This window comes from Camelina sativa, chromosome 6, assembly GCF_000633955.1.
Source record: "Camelina sativa cultivar DH55 chromosome 6, Cs, whole genome shotgun sequence".
NCBI lineage: Eukaryota > Viridiplantae > Streptophyta > Magnoliopsida > Brassicales > Brassicaceae > Camelina > Camelina sativa.
The window spans coordinates 7,474,362-7,491,801 of NC_025690.1; the positions used below are offsets into that span (position 1 = coordinate 7,474,362).

Genomic DNA, 17,440 nt, shown 5'->3' on the forward strand with positions numbered 1-17,440 from the left:
CTTCTTCTGCTTCTTCCAACGGTCGAGTCCTCGATCTGGGATGATATCTGTTCAGTGAATTTGGGATAAATTTTGTACCATAACTCCGATCGGCCGGAGACCACCGGCATTGGAAAGCTAACTCGGTTTTCTATAACTTTTGTGAAGAACTTGGAACCTGAATGCCAACGGAAGATCTTTATTCGGGTCGATCTTTGAGGGACGTTTTTTGAATCCGACCGAGTGTTTTTTGTCAAACGGTCGAGTGTGTGCTCGAGTCCATTGTCGAGTGATTGCTTTCCTCCTCTTTTGAGCCTTATTCCCTTGCAAGATGTCCCTTTTTGATCACAACTTCTCCTTTGTGCTTCCAAAGTACCTAATTCACCTGTTTATGCACACAAATATGCAAATGCAATCCAAATGCATAAACTGAGAATAAAAGACATAAATGTGCTAAAACTAACTCTAAACAATGCAAAACAGGAGATAAATGCATGCTAATAGATGGTAAAATATAAAGTTATCAACAATTTAAGTTTAGGTTAAGTCCAATCATATAGAGATGATTCAATGTTCAAGCAAGTGGAGGAAGCTTTCAAAAGACACAAGGTTCTAGACAAAGATTTGTCATTTTTTCCCAAAGATTGATCTAGCAACAATGAACTGTGATTAAGGGCTATAATTTCAATCCTAAGGTTGGACATTAAACAAGGTGGTTTTAATCATTGTCCCCTAAAATCCATATGCAACAATCCTATATGAAGCAATCTAGACTCAATCCTAATATGTAAATGCAACTACATGAACACTCTTTTTTAATTTTTTTTGGGTTTTTAATGCAAATAGATGCAGACTCAAATGAATAAAACTAGTGAAAATGCAATGGTATAAACAATAGTTTGGATGAAAGTGGTACCTCATGGGTTGGTGAAGAAGGAGGTTGTGGCAGCCTCCATGCTCGCCAACGTGTACCCCGGATCGTCACTAGCTTCAGCAGGTGCCGAGATTCGCTCATCAGAGAGCTCGGTTATGTGCACAGACGACTTGCTCGGACCAGCATCCGAGGGGTTGATCGAGTAAGGCATCGCGTAGCTCATCGGGTAGGGCATCGGGTAGTACGACGGGTATGGTGGGAGAGGTCCGGAATGGTCACCCGTGTAGCTGCTTGCAGGATGCATCGAGTATGACATGGTGTACAACATCTGGTAAGGCCAAGGGAAGGTAGCTGAGTGGTCACCCGAATGGATGCTCGATGGAGGCATCGAGTATGACATTGTGTACCCGTTGGGTTAGGTGTCGGATAGGCATCTAAGTGGCTTCTTCGGGACCTATCGGGTCTGGTAACAGCCTCCTCTGCCTGTGGCTCGTATGATGATGCCCTATGAGGCTCTGCAGGTGCCAAACCTCGGATCCTCCTAGTGGTCCGCTCCTCCCCATCCATGTGGGAGCTGAGGCACAGCTTGCCTTGTCTTTCAACTCCCTGATCTGTCCTCCCATCACCTTTACTGTGCCAGTGAGGTCCTTTACCTTATTTGCTAAGAACTTGTTCATCCTCTTCAACCACCCGATTCTTTTGTGAGCTTCTCTTTCTCCCACTGGTTGCTTTTGAGAGCAAACATACGCCTCAAAATCGTAATCCTCCGAATTGTCTCCCTGTCCTTGCCCTGTTGGCTCTCTCTCTTCAGCTTCGGATTCCCCCTCAGGGTTGTACAACTCTTCTAATGGTGGCATAAAGTCTATGTTCGCCCCTAGCCGGATTTTTGTGCACACGACGTTGGGCAGGATCATTTGAGTAGCTCCAACTGCTAGATGAACGAACTTGAAGAGTAACATATAATTTGGCTTCTCATAATCCAAGAATCTCGCCAAAGTGAGGTAGTCGATATCTATCCATCTCGGCTCACGCACCACCCCCTTTAGGGGCACATCGCAGACTACCAAGATCGGTGTGACCAAACCTCCTATTGAGATCTCTCCAGCTCCTTCCCGCCTCTCGGTTTTCATTGCCCAAGATTTCAGATATAAAAACTGGTCAAGCAGCACAACAACCAAGCTAGTGTCCGCCACATCCCCCACTAGAGCTCTACCATCCCTAGTACTCCAATATTCCACACAAGTAAATGTCTAGCAGTTGGAGCTCATGATCATTCAAATTCCCAGTTTCCTTCCTAGCAAACAGAGTGCAGGCTAGGGACTTGTGAAAATACCTCAAAACAGGGCTTCTTATTTGAGCAGATTTGGAGCATGTAGACTTGTAGGGAAGCTTATCTCCTATTGTCAGCCATAGGGATTTCATCTCTTCCTTGCTTACTTCCATGTTTTCTCCACTCTCAGTAATGTAGCATTCTAGAAGCTTCTTAGCTATTTCTTCTTCTCCATGTTTCATTTTTATGTTGGTGTTATTCAATTTCCTTTTGCTATGTTATTTCATTTTCTTTAAGATTCTCTTTAGATGTTTAACATTATTGAATTTAGGGCTAGTGGCTTTACCCCTCTCTTCTATTTAAGCATTGAGCTTTATCTTTGTATGGCAGCTTTTAATTTCTAATAATATTGTCGAGAACTCTTCTCTTCATAAAGTCTTTGAACTCTTGCTTTTATCTTTAGAGAAACCTAGAATTCTAAGCATATAAATTTTGCTCAACAATCTCCTAGATTAGTTGAGATTTCTTGTATTTGTTCTGATGTGATCATGAGACCATCCAAGACGACCCTTGAGTCTTGCTCACCTCGAACGAAGTCAAAGGTCAACTCTTCCAGCCAAACTACTATTTGGGATACATTCTTATCTCATCTAGAACATATCTCGAGGTGGAATTAGTCCAATCAGAGTTCGGATGAAGGAGTTATTCATTTTACAACTCAGCTGAACTCATGGCTACGCGATTTGGACCTACGAGTATTCAAAGGAGGACTACGACCAAGTCAGAAGGATTCAAGCTATGAACCAAAGTTTTCTGGAATCTTGATTCACTGTAGAAATATGGAGAATTGGAATCACATTCAGATCAGTTCATATGTGAAGATATGAATATTTCAACTCAGTGGATCTATCCGAGTTCCAGTTTCACGTCTAAGCCAAAGATTGTATTACACAGACCAACTCAGCCACCATTTAGACACGAAATCAGTTGGAGGATGTCAATGGATCGCTTATGTTTCCAACAAGCCCACGAACACAAGATTTGGCCAATAAACCACAAGGTTACGCCCCATTTGCCAAAGGAAGTCAATCTAGTTCTACACTTGAAGAGCTTTAGGTCGAATTGGTTTAGGAGCTTCCAAAATTATGTATGGCAACCAGGAGCTGTTTCTACTAAGTCCAGGATGAAGTAAGATACATCCCATGTTGTTTCTCATCAGCAAGTTGGATCAAAGAGTCAAAGGCAAAGAAGATCAAAGAAACACTAAATGAGCTTTAACAAGAGCTTATGGCCAAAGAGAGCATGGGAAAAACTATTGGGGATGATACCTATCAAGTCCAGCCCACTTTGAGCCTAATACAAGTACAAGAAAGTCCAAAATAATCACTTTGTTTTGTGGTCAAAGAAGAGTGACAAAAATAGAGTTCAACTCACCTTGGGAAGGACACCTTGGGAAGACAAACTTCAAAGAGTTGAATCTTCATTCAACTATCTATCTTTATTGTGTTTTAGTTTCAAGAATAATACTTGGCTTTGTGACCAAGTTTTCTATCTCTATATAATCTAATGTAATCTCATTTGAGAATCATCAATCAATTTTCTTTTTTCATTTTAAGAGTCTATCTCTTTGTTCTTTGTCTAGAACATTTCTTTGTTTCTTGGTGTGTAATATCCAAGCGACAGCCTCCTTTTGCTGGACAAGTGTGTCATATCTAGCAGCGATTGGAGTTGGGAATATCAGCAGCCTTCCGCAACTGCTGTGCAACCCCTCAATCCATTAAATCTCCGTTGTTGCACCTTGCACCTTGGCGAGTTTTTATCCTTTTTAGTCCGGCTGAGTGATCCTCGAATTTTGGGCGTATCATGTTCCTACACATATAAGTCTTGCTTAACAATCTCTTGATTAGTTAAGACTTCTTGTATCTCTCTTTACATCACCCAGCCTTGAATCCATACAGCTCCTCCATCTCCTTCTAGGTAGGTCGGTATTCCTTGTTGCGCATAGAGAAGGTGATGAACCCGATCCCCCCATCGGGTAGCAAGGTCGAGTGGTCTTCAAAGTAGTTTAACCGTAGCGTGGAAAGGAAGTGAACCGTCTCCTCCTCATAAGCTTCGAGGTTGGTTCGCATCATCTGGCCAAGGTGGCACATGTCGAAGAGAAACTCGACATCTCTTGCGATTCCCAACTGTTTCATCATTTCGCGGTGGGGGTAGCAGGTACCAACAAAGCTCATCTTGTGGAGGACCTTGAAGAGCTTGGCCGGTTTCTCCATCTCTCTTTGCTTCAGCCTCCTCGATGCCAACCGGGGGCGTTCTCTCTGCTCCTCTTCGTGGTCATGACTCTCACCCTCCGTGTCTGGATCCTTTTCTTCCGCTGCCCTCTCAGCTACCTTCTCAGCCTTTTCGGAGGCTGGTCTCTTATCTCTTGCAACCACGGTTCTGCTTTTCAATAGGTTTGGTTCTCCGCCGGCTCTCCTCCTTCGACGTCTGAATCGACCTCCATTGGGTCAGAGACGGTTCTCTCAGACGTAGACAGGTCCCTATGTCGAGGAGATCGGCGGCTTGCAACCGCTACTTGGCTAGGAGAGCGAACACGGGTGTCTACACGATCGGTTGCTCGAGAGCTGGCTCGGGTGGCAGATCAGGTTGAGCATCGTGTGGGGGATTGGAAACGTCCACTCGACATTTGTGAATGCGAAACGTCTCCTCCTCCCTGTGAATCGCGAGCATCCACGCTGTCACCTCCGGTTCTCGTAGAGGTGGAGGTAGACCTAGATTCCTTCTTTTGGTAAGTTTTCATCTTGGGAGCCATTGGTAAGTTCTTGAAAAGAAAGGAGAGCTAAAGTTAAGATCATTAGGGTTAGTTCCCGAAAATCTTATAGCACTCGAGTTTGAGAGAAAGGAAAAATAAGAAGATGGAAGTTAAAGAGTTTTGAGGACTTATCGATTTTGTCTTGGGCAAAGAGGGGTTGGTCCTCTTAAATAGAAAGGGTTGCTGCTAGGGTTTCACAAAGAGTGGGCTAGGGTTTTGTGGAATTCAGACTGCATTCGCCACCCGAGTAGGAACACGATCAGGCGCGTCGAGTACGGATTCGGGTAGAGCCTAGGGTTCCCCAAATTTTCCTTTTTCCTTTTTTCATTTTTTTTATAAATATATGTAAATATGTAAAAAACTAAAATAAGACAAAATAAATAAAATGAAATTAAAAGAAAATAAAGGATACCTTTGGGAATTCCTCCCAAGTGAGCTTGTTTTAAGTCACTAAGTTTGACTCTTCATATTCTTCAAGCATGGGTTTTAGGAGGGAAATATTCTAGAAACCCCTCCACTGAAACAGAATGGTCCAACCAATTATTCAGGTTTTGTCATGGTTCCACAGCAAATGCAGTATGGACTTCTTTGTGATGCTTGACTCTTCCTTCCTTTGTTTGGGTGAAAAAAACTTGACTATCAATGGTTGGCCTTTTAATTATTTTCTTGATGCAAAATTCCATTTTGAAGTGCTCTCCATGCTCAATTATGATCTTCCCGTTCTTCACATCTATCACTGCTCCTACTGTTTCCAAGAATGGTCTTCCTAGGATCAGTGGATCTTCAGGTTCCTTATCCATATCAAGGACCATGGAATCGATAGGAACTTCCACTCTTCCAATCCTAAGAGGCAGGTTTTCCAGGATATCGATGGGGTGTCTGACTGTTCTATCAGCTAGAACCAAATACATGCTACTTGGTTCAAAACTGCTGAAACCCATCTTGTTGGCAACTGATAGTGGCATGATGCTGACTGAAGCTCCCAATTCGCACAGGCAGTTGTTGAAAATCCGAAGGCCTATTGAACATGGCAAAGTAAAGAACCGGGATCCTCCAATTTCTCCTCAGTTCGTAGTTCAGGATCTAAACACACTCCACTCCTCAGGATTGCATTCCCAATCTCTTTGACAGCTTCCTTTACCTCAATATCCAGCTGAGCTGTCTCCTTGATGATTTCAACTCGAAGTTTGTGTGGTAGCAAGAGCTTAGGAGGCGGGGATTTTTGTTTGGACATACGCTCTGCAAGCGCCTCTAATTGTATGTCAAGAGCAGCTCTAAACCTTTCCTCTAATTCTCCTTCCTCAGCTGCAGGCAGTTGAGGTTAATCTGTCATCTGAACATCTACCTGATTGATCATCCGATCACCACCATCGAGTGTGTCATCGGACTCAGCCTCGAGTGGTGCATTGGTTTGCGATTTTTTGAACCTGTGCTCGGTCTTCAGCTCGATAACTCTCCTCGGGTGAAGGATTGGGTTCATACTCGTACATCCCCATCTTGAACATCGCTGTCCTCAGTAAGGTAGTCCTCAAAATCATCATCAAGAAAGATGGACTGGGCTGTGGCATAATTTTTGGTTTCTGAACAGCTTTACCTGGAAGTTGGTTGATTTTTGGAAGTGGTTGTGTGCTGTGTTGGCCTTCTAGGTATCACAGCTTAGTACTAAGAGAATCATACTTAGCGTTTAGGTCATTGTACCCAGAATCGATCTTGTTTCTCAACTCTGCGAATCGTTTTGCATTATCAATTGCTGTCAATGCTTGAATTTGTATCATCTGTTGAATGAGGCCGTGCAAGTCAGCTTCTTGAGATTGGTTCTGCGGGCCTTGTTATGGTAGGAATCCAGGTGGTGAAATTGGTTGGTGGTAAGTACCAGAATACTGCTGCTTAGGAGCATAGCCTTGATTGTATTGGACAAAAGGCTTTTGCTGGCCTTGGTTCCCTTGGACTGTAGATGGGTAGATTTAGTCTTGAGGATTTGCAACATTTGGGTTACGGTATGACATATTCGGGTTCGGTTTGTAGTTGTTGTACCCTTTATTGTAACCTCCTTGGTTATTGATGTAGTTCACATCCTCTAGCTGAGCACTCTCCCCATCTTATTGCTGAAATTGGTCTTCCTCTGAGATGGTGTGGACATGCTGCTGTTGGTTGAGGAGCTTGTCCAATTTGTCATTGAGTGCTTTCATATCTCTCTTGTACTTGGCATCATCCTCTCCAGAAGAGCGTATAGTGCGATCATACTCCTCATTGTAATGCCCATCAGATTGAGCTAAGTTCTCCACTAGATCCCAACCTTCATCAACATCTTTGTGGAGGAATTTCCCATTACTAGTGGTGTCCAGCAACATCCTTATCTTAGGGACTACTCCTCGGTATAGTGTACTTAGCAACGAAGCATTGCTGAACCCATGATGAGGGCATCTTCTTGTGTATCCCTTAAAACGATCCCAAGTGATAACATCATTATTTTACTCATATTAGCTATAGTTTTCATATGCATTTAGAAAGAGTTTGATATGATTTCAATGGTTTAATGTCTATTATCAAGTATTTTAGGTTTCAAAAAGGTTTTACAGGTTTAATAGCAAAAAGGACCAAAAGACAAGGAAAATACGTTTTAGGAAAGTTTCAGAGCTTTACAGTACGGGTCTCTTTTGAAGACCTTCCACAACTTAAAATATACCATGCATGGTGTCTATGGAAAGCTGGAAGATTCATATTTCTCCTCGAAGTAGAATCAAGTCAATCCGTTCATTCATCCGGAAGTTATGCCCGATTTACGGAGACGTATTATAAACTGACGTAAGAAGAACCAACCTACGGATGGGCTTGCATTCAAGGCCTGACCAGCGACTATCACCACGGCCCAGTCCAAGCCTCCTCCACGTTCCAGAAGCCTCCTTTGCCACCCCTTGTCTTGCACTTAAGAAGAGAAGATGTTTCTACCCTTACAAAACCCTAACCCTAAACAAAACCCTATAAATACTCTTAAGACCAAGGGTTTTGAGGTGTGCTTCCTTTGTGCCTCTAAGTTCTTCATCCACGCCACCAGCAGCCGACCTAGAGACGACCAGAGACTCCTTTACCGCCGTCGAAGTTCGTCCTCTCTCACCTCGTCTTAGAAGCCATCACCGAAGACACCAAATCTCTACTCTTCCTTATTTCTTTCATACTTACTTTGCTTTTGGGATCAAGTTACTTTTGTGAAAAATAGAGAAGTTTACTTTGAACCCCGTTTTGTTTATTGATTCACCTTTGATGCTATACTTTATAATATCAATGTTGTTTCTTTGCATCATGAGTGAGTAGTTTACTTTGTTGGGTTATTTGGGGTGATTCAAGGGGAATTCATAGGTTCGTTTCAATTAGGTTGTTAGATCTTATTTTCGGTTCTATATTAGATTTCTTTTGGGACATCTTTATCTTAATGCTTATGCTTGGATTGATCACCAAGTACTAATCTAGAGAACGGGAGCGCTAACCGTGTTATCCTACTTCTCCAAACTAGTTTTATACCGAAGCCTTGCTCGTAACCTGCGTAAGTTGAGTTGTGAAGTTTGGTGAATGTATCGAAGTTGTTTAACTAGCTGGTTGACATGCGACGTTGCCTGAGAAAGTTGAGTAACGGAGTGTGAAGACATTAAACTTTCATTCTATGAGAATAGCTTGTTAGTTTATTAGTGTTTCGTAGTTGAGAACCTAAACCGAAAATTAGTATTTACTTGTTAGATCTTACACTTAATATTGCTTAGAACCATGAAAACCCTAAGATGACTCTCAAAACGCCCAACGCCTTAGTCTTATAGTTTTAAACCGCTTTTATTTACTATTATTTATTTGCAATAGTTATTAGGAAAACCAAAACCCCAATCTCTTCTTTAGTGTTAGCCATAGTTCTTTCCCTTTTAATTCAATTTGTGCTTGCTACTACTCTCTGTGGGATCGATCCTAAAATACTACAATTGATTAACTACGCACTTTCAGTCGTCGTGTAGTCTTTTCAGGTTAAATATTTGGAGTGAAATTCTACACACATCAAAGCTTTTTGGCGTCGTTGCCGGGGAGTAACTAGCTGCCCATTGAATTTGATAAGAACTCTCGTCTAAGACACTTTGAATTTTTCTTTTGAATTTTTCGATTTTAGTTTTAATTTTATTGTTTGTCGATAACCTCTATTTTCCCTTTTAGTTTCTGTTTTTGGATGCATGACTAGGAGTCAACCCTCCGGAACCGTATCTCCAATTCAAGACATTGATCGACTAGAACGTGAAATCAGAAAACTTCGAAGACAACAACTCATGGCCAAAGAAAGGAACCAGAACCAAGGTTTCCTTAACCTCGACCAACCGCTGATACCTCCTGCCCTCAACAAGCAAGGAGAACCGATTCTTGCACAAGATGGCAATCCCAACCTTGTAGCCGCTGATCCGCAACTCGACCCTGAAGTTGGCCAAGACCATCAACAAGCTCCTCGTGATGCTAATCCTATAGGCGTGGGAGACAAGCTCGATGTTCCTCTTCACCAGCCTGCTCTCGTCGTTAAAACACCACTTCCTCAAGTTGGCGGAAAACAACCTGCTTATGTGCACCCTGTAAGACGTGCCGCACCCAACCGTACCATAGCCGATTATGATGCTCCTAACCAATTCGTTCAAGACCGTGCTGCTATCCGTATCACTCATCCTCCAAGACGTGACTAAGAGATTAAACCTCAAATTATTGGTTTGATGAAACAAAATCAGTTCCATGGCCTTACTACCGAACATCCGATGGACCACATTGATCTTTTTGAAGAAATCTTCTCTACAACAAGAACCAATGGAATCCCCGAAGATTATTTGAAGTGTAAGCTTTTTCCTTTCTCTCTAGCCGACAAGGCTCATAGATGGTTAAAGTCTTTACCTCCTGGATCGATTACTAGTTGGGAAGGATGCAAGTCAGCCTTTCTTAGCCATTTCTATACCAAGTCGAGATCCAACTCTCTTCGCAACAAGCTGCAAAGTTTTCAACAAGGACCGGTCGAATCTTTTTATGAAGTATGGGAACGTTTCAAGGACTATGAACGTGAATGCCCCCATCATGGTTTTGCTCAAGGTAACCTTTTAAGTACTTTCTATAGACGATTACACCCTAAATATCAATTGTCACTCGACATGGGCAGCAATGGAGATTTCACTACAAAGACCGTTCAAGAAGGACGAGCTCTCATCGACAACCTTGCTGCAAGTAGTAGAACCACTTGCACCGATTTTGATAGAACAATCCGTTCTAGCAATTCCTACTTTAAGGAGATTGCTGAACTCAAGAACATGATGAACCAACTTCTTAGGAACCAACAACGTGGAGTAAACGCTTGTGAGACTATTAACAATGGAAACATGGAGCCTTTTCAAGAAGATTCTTTTGACCAAGAAGAAGAAGTCAACTATGTTGGTGCTCAAGGATACTACCAAAACCGAGGGTACAAGAACAACTTCAACAACAACTTTAGAAACACTTCTAACCTTTCTTATAGGAACCCAAATGTGGAGAATCCCCAAGATCAGAATTATCCTCAGCAAGCTAACCGCTTTCAAAGGAACAACTTTGGTGGAAACAACAACAACCACTTTCAGCCTCGACCCCAATTCAACAACAACAAGCCGCCTTTCCAATCCGGACCAGCCCAGGCGCCTACCACTCAAGCTGAAGCTAATACCAACACAAAGATGCAAGAACTCCTTGTTGCTTTTCAAAAGCNGTTAGCCATAGTTCTTTCCCTTTTAATTCAATTTGTGCTTGCTACTACTCTCTGTGGGATCGATCCTAAAATACTACAATTGATTAACTACGCACTTTCAGTCGTCGTGTAGTCTTTTCAGGTTAAATATTTGGAGTGAAATTCTACACACATCAAAGCTTTTTGGCGTCGTTGCCGGGGAGTAACTAGCTGCCCATTGAATTTGATAAGAACTCTCGTCTAAGACACTTTGAATTTTTCTTTTGAATTTTTCGATTTTAGTTTTAATTTTATTGTTTGTCGATAACCTCTATTTTCCCTTTTAGTTTCTGTTTTTGGATGCATGACTAGGAGTCAACCCTCCGGAACCGTATCTCCAATTCAAGACATTGATCGACTAGAACGTGAAATCAGAAAACTTCGAAGACAACAACTCATGGCCAAAGAAAGGAACCAGAACCAAGGTTTCCTTAACCTCGACCAACCGCTGATACCTCCTGCCCTCAACAAGCAAGGAGAACCGATTCTTGCACAAGATGGCAATCCCAACCTTGTAGCCGCTGATCCGCAACTCGACCCTGAAGTTGGCCAAGACCATCAACAAGCTCCTCGTGATGCTAATCCTATAGGCGTGGGAGACAAGCTCGATGTTCCTCTTCACCAGCCTGCTCTCGTCGTTAAAACACCACTTCCTCAAGTTGGCGGAAAACAACCTGCTTATGTGCACCCTGTAAGACGTGCCGCACCCAACCGTACCATAGCCGATTATGATGCTCCTAACCAATTCGTTCAAGACCGTGCTGCTATCCGTATCACTCATCCTCCAAGACGTGACTAAGAGATTAAACCTCAAATTATTGGTTTGATGAAACAAAATCAGTTCCATGGCCTTACTACCGAACATCCGATGGACCACATTGATCTTTTTGAAGAAATCTTCTCTACAACAAGAACCAATGGAATCCCCGAAGATTATTTGAAGTGTAAGCTTTTTCCTTTCTCTCTAGCCGACAAGGCTCATAGATGGTTAAAGTCTTTACCTCCTGGATCGATTACTAGTTGGGAAGGATGCAAGTCAGCCTTTCTTAGCCATTTCTATACCAAGTCGAGATCCAACTCTCTTCGCAACAAGCTGCAAAGTTTTCAACAAGGACCGGTCGAATCTTTTTATGAAGTATGGGAACGTTTCAAGGACTATGAACGTGAATGCCCCCATCATGGTTTTGCTCAAGGTAACCTTTTAAGTACTTTCTATAGACGATTACACCCTAAATATCAATTGTCACTCGACATGGGCAGCAATGGAGATTTCACTACAAAGACCGTTCAAGAAGGACGAGCTCTCATCGACAACCTTGCTGCAAGTAGTAGAACCACTTGCACCGATTTTGATAGAACAATCCGTTCTAGCAATTCCTACTTTAAGGAGATTGCTGAACTCAAGAACATGATGAACCAACTTCTTAGGAACCAACAACGTGGAGTAAACGCTTGTGAGACTATTAACAATGGAAACATGGAGCCTTTTCAAGAAGATTCTTTTGACCAAGAAGAAGAAGTCAACTATGTTGGTGCTCAAGGATACTACCAAAACCGAGGGTACAAGAACAACTTCAACAACAACTTTAGAAACACTTCTAACCTTTCTTATAGGAACCCAAATGTGGAGAATCCCCAAGATCAGAATTATCCTCAGCAAGCTAACCGCTTTCAAAGGAACAACTTTGGTGGAAACAACAACAACCACTTTCAGCCTCGACCCCAATTCAACAACAACAAGCCGCCTTTCCAATCCGGACCAGCCCAGGCGCCTACCACTCAAGCTGAAGCTAATACCAACACAAAGATGCAAGAACTCCTTGTTGCTTTTCAAAAGCAATCAAGAGAGATCAACTCAAGGATGGACAACATCTATACCAAACTGAATGGGAAGTTTGAAAGCATTTCTATCCATGTCAAGAAGCTTTAAACTCAAGTTGCTCAAACCGCTAATGCTGTTCCACGCCAAGTTGGTGTACTTCCGGGAAAACGCGAAGAGAATCCGAAAGGATATTGCAATGCTATCTCAGCCGTACCAGCCCTTGACTACCGTGAAGCCAAGCCTATGGTACCACTCTTTGAATCTTATGAAGATCTTATTCGCATGACATGTCCATTTGATGAAGAAACCGCTAGCCACTACCCCTTAAGGAGACTACCTAAAGCTGAAGACCCAGGACGCTTTGTTTGCTCATGCTCCATAACAGGCATTGAATTCTCTAACTCTCTTTGTGATTCTGGTGCTAATGTTAATATTATGTCAAGAAGTGTAGCCGATACACTAGGATTGTGAGACATATCTCCATCCAACCTCAGTTTAGTCTTTGGAGACTCATCACAAAAGGTNTATGGGAACGTTTCAAGGACTATGAACGTGAATGCCCCCATCATGGTTTTGCTCAAGGTAACCTTTTAAGTACTTTCTATAGACGATTACACCCTAAATATCAATTGTCACTCGACATGGGCAGCAATGGAGATTTCACTACAAAGACCGTTCAAGAAGGACGAGCTCTCATCGACAACCTTGCTGCAAGTAGTAGAACCACTTGCACCGATTTTGATAGAACAATCCGTTCTAGCAATTCCTACTTTAAGGAGATTGCTGAACTCAAGAACATGATGAACCAACTTCTTAGGAACCAACAACGTGGAGTAAACGCTTGTGAGACTATTAACAATGGAAACATGGAGCCTTTTCAAGAAGATTCTTTTGACCAAGAAGAAGAAGTCAACTATGTTGGTGCTCAAGGATACTACCAAAACCGAGGGTACAAGAACAACTTCAACAACAACTTTAGAAACACTTCTAACCTTTCTTATAGGAACCCAAATGTGGAGAATCCCCAAGATCAGAATTATCCTCAGCAAGCTAACAGCTTTCAAAGGAACAACTTTGGTGGAAACAACAACAACCACTTTCAGCCTCGACCCCAATTCAACAACAACAAGCCGCCTTTCCAATCCGGACCAGCCCAGGCGCCTACCACTCAAGCTGAAGCTAATACCAACACAAAGATGCAAGAACTCCTTGTTGCTTTTCAAAAGCAATCAAGAGAGATCAACTCAAGGATGGACAACATCTATACCAAACTGAATGGGAAGTTTGAAAGCATTTCTATCCATGTCAAGAAGCTTGAAACTCAAGTTGCTCAAACCGCTAATGCTGTTCCACGCCAAGTTGGTGTACTTCCGGGAAAACGCGAAGAGAATCCGAAAGGATATTGCAATGCTATCTCAGCCGTACCAGCCCTTGACTACCGTGAAGCCAAGCCTATGGTACCACTCTTTGAATCTTATGAAGATCTTATTCGCATGACATGTCCATTTGATGAAGAAACCGCTAGCCACTACCCCTTAAGGAGACTACCTAAAGCTGAAGACCCAGGACGCTTTGTTTGCTCATGCTCCATAACAGGCATTGAATTCTCTAACTCTCTTTGTGATTCTGGTGCTAATGTTAATATTATGTCAAGAAGTGTAGCCGATACACTAGGATTGTGAGACATATCTCCATCCAACCTCAGTTTAGTCTTTGGAGACTCATCACAAAAGGTTCCCGACGGTTTTGTTCGAGACCTACAACTTGTAGTAGGAGACTGTATAGTTCCTACAGATTTTCACATCCTGGATATGGAAGACAAGACCGAGAGACCTTTGATTTTAGGAAGACCATTCCTAGCTACTGTTGGAGCCATCATCGACCACAAGTCAAAGAGGACAACCTTTGCTAACATCAACAAGAAGAAGTCATATCCGACTATCTCTAAGCCAAAGCTATGGCCGACAAACTCATTACATGAAGAGCCGATGGATCCTAACATAGACAAGCTGAAGCAATTTGACCATTCTGCATCTACAAGTGCCAACAACCTGCTACCCAAGCCACCTAAAACGCCTAATCCACCACAAATTTCCAAGATCAAGATCATAGTTCCTCCTGAGCTAAGTAGAGAGAGCAAGGAACAGATCCAAGAGATGATAAGGCATACTAAGGAAGTTCTTCTTCATGCAAAAGTTTTTGAAACTTCTGCAAAAGGACAACTTGTTATTGAAGCTGGAGCAAACTATCAAGATATCAAAGGAGCCGAAGGAGCATTGATTCCCGAAGCTGACCTTTCTCAAGCCTAACTTGGCCGCCACCGTCGAGCCAACGACGTTAAACAAGTGCGCTTCTTGGGAGGCAACCCAAGCTAGTAAGTATTTATTTTTAGGATTTATTTTCTTTTACTTTTAATATTTTTACATTTTAGTTTCAGGTTTATAAAAAAAAACACAAAAAAAATAGAAAATAGAAAAGCCAAAAAGAAGGAAGAAGAAGGTCCATGGATTGGCAACACACCATGACTAGTGGCAAGAACCACCTACTGACCGGCCATGTTCAACTTGACAGATGTATGCCGAAGGCGACGGATCATCATCATCCTTGATTGATCGATGCCGAGAGTCCCCACCAGCCGTACCACTTGTAGCCGATGCCATGTCCCGCGTACCAAGCCCCACCGTACATGCTGCTTACATCCGCGACCATTCACCCGTGTACCGCGAGACAACTCCGAACCACCACCATCCTTACCACCTACCATCACCATTCTTTTACTTAGGTATGTTTTTATTATTTTTGTTTCTCATTATTATTGATGGTTTTAGGTTTTTGTTTCAAGGAGGATGCATTTAGAGATATATCAAACACCATTCGATTGAACTTAGCCTAGTTCATACTCGATCTCAAGCAACGAAAGGAAGAACAAACGGTTAGTCACCACATTTTCATTCCACAGCCGAATTCTAAGACAATTTTTGGGCAACCATAAAATGTCTAAGAGTCAACGCAACATCATTCCATCAAGGTGACATTGTTCTTAAACCCTACACTTTTCCTTATGATTTATAATCCTCATCTCTTTCTTTTTTCCCACCGAGGACGGTGTGATTTAAGTCTGGGGGGAAGGATGTTCCATCCTATACTAATGCTACTTTCTATTTTTTTGACTTGAGACATTTTTCCACTTTTTACATCAATATTTTTGACATTTTTATCGAGTCACATTTTTTTTTTATTGAGTCANATAAAAGATGAGATGATTTTGATCAGTTTAGAGAGGTAGGTAAATTACCTGTGACCTCATTATTCTACTCTTGAGTCAAATGATCACACAAAGCTTGGAAGCGAGGGGTAGGTAAATTACGGATGATCCCAGTATTCGCCTACACCTTTGATTAAAAAAAAAAAGAAGTGAGAAAAGGGAGAGGAAAGGAATCATATGAAAAAAGTCTTGGCTTGAAGAGAGTCTGCAAGCCATTGATCGATTTTCCCTTGGTAAGATTTCACTTTTTATTACTGCTTTAATTTATGTAAAGAGATGACAATGCAGATTCTGGAGACTCTAAAGAATTGTGGGATCAAGGAGAGTTGATGATTCTCAAGGTGGATTACAAATGGAAGTTCCTAATGTCAAGGCGATGAAGAGTGCAAAGACAATATCCCCAAAGATAAGTGAATTCCCAGTATTTTCAAAACCTCTTTTCCATGATTTATTCTGATTATTTGCTTGAGGACAAGCAAAGTCTAAGTCTAGGGGAGTTGATAACATCATTATTTTACTCATATTAGCTATAGTTTTCATATGCATTTAGGAAAAGTTTGATATGATTTCAATGCTTTAATGTCTATTATCAAGTATTTTAGGTTTCAAGAAGGTTTTATAGCAAAAAGGACCAAAAGACAAGGAAAATACGTTTTAGGAAAGTTTCAGAGCTTTACAGTACGGGCCACTTTTGAAGACCTTCCACAACTCAAAATATATCATGCTGGAAGAGTCATATTTCTCCTCGAAGTGGAATCAAGTCAATCCATTCATTCATCCGGAAGTTATGCCCGATTTACCGAGACGTGTTATAAACTAACGTAAGAAGAACCGACCTACGGATGGGATTTCATTCAAGGCCTGACCAGCGACCATCACCACAGCCCAGTCCAAGCCTCCTCCACGGTCCAGATGCCTCCTTCGCCGCCCCTTGTCCTGAACTTAAGAAGAGAAGACGTTTCTACCCTTACAAAACCCTAACCCTAAACAAAACCCTATAAATACTCTTATGACCTAGGGTTTTGAGGTGTACTTCCTTTGTGCCTCTAAATTCTTCATCCACGCCACCAGAAGCCGACCTAGAGACGACCAGAGACCCTTTACCGCCGTCGAAGTTCGTCCTCTCTCACCTCCTCTTAGAAGCCATTGCCGAAGACACCAAATCTCTACTCTTCCTTATTTCTTTCATACTTACTTTGCTTTTGGGATCAAGTTACTTTTGTTACAAATAGAGAAGTTTACTTTGAACCCCCTTTTGTTTATTGATTCACCTTTGATATTATACTGTATAATATCAATGTTGTTTCTTTGCATCATGAGTGAGTTGTTTACTTTGTTGGGTTCTATGGGTTGATTCAAGTGGAATTCATAGGTTCGCTTCAATTAGGTTGTTAGATCTTATTTTCGGTTCTATATTAGAGTTCTTTTGGGACATCTTTATCTTAATGCTTATCCTTGGATTGATCACCAAGTACTGATCTAGAGAACGGGAGCGCTAACCGTGGTATCCTACTTCTCTGAACTAGTGTTATACCAAAGCCTTGCTCGTAACCTGCATAAGTTGAGTTGTGAAGTTTGGTGAATGTATCGAACTTGTTTAACTAGCTGGTTGACATGCGACGTTGCCTGCGAAAGTTGAGTAACGGAGTGTGAAGAC

At 42.0% G+C, this 17,440-nt stretch overlaps 2 protein-coding genes across 2 annotated transcripts; both read left to right on the top strand.

The window, feature by feature from the left end:
• On the top strand, positions 10,092-11,495 carry LOC104698781 (probable cyclin-dependent serine/threonine-protein kinase DDB_G0292550). Its single transcript, XM_010414175.1, has 2 exons — positions 10,092-10,678; positions 11,009-11,495. The coding sequence occupies exons 1-2, from the start codon at positions 10,092-10,094 to the stop codon at positions 11,493-11,495; spliced, it is 1,074 nt and encodes a 357-aa protein (XP_010412477.1).
• LOC104698782 (GATA zinc finger domain-containing protein 15-like) lies at positions 11,949-12,626 on the top strand. Its single transcript, XM_010414176.1, has one exon. The coding sequence runs from the start codon at positions 11,949-11,951 to the stop codon at positions 12,624-12,626; it is 678 nt and encodes a 225-aa protein (XP_010412478.1).

What these genes read in the sequence shown, in the direction of transcription:
- LOC104698782 (XM_010414176.1), top strand. Translation starts at nt 11,949, where the DNA reads ATGGGCAGCAATGGAGATTTCACTACAAAGACCGTTCAAGAAGGACGA.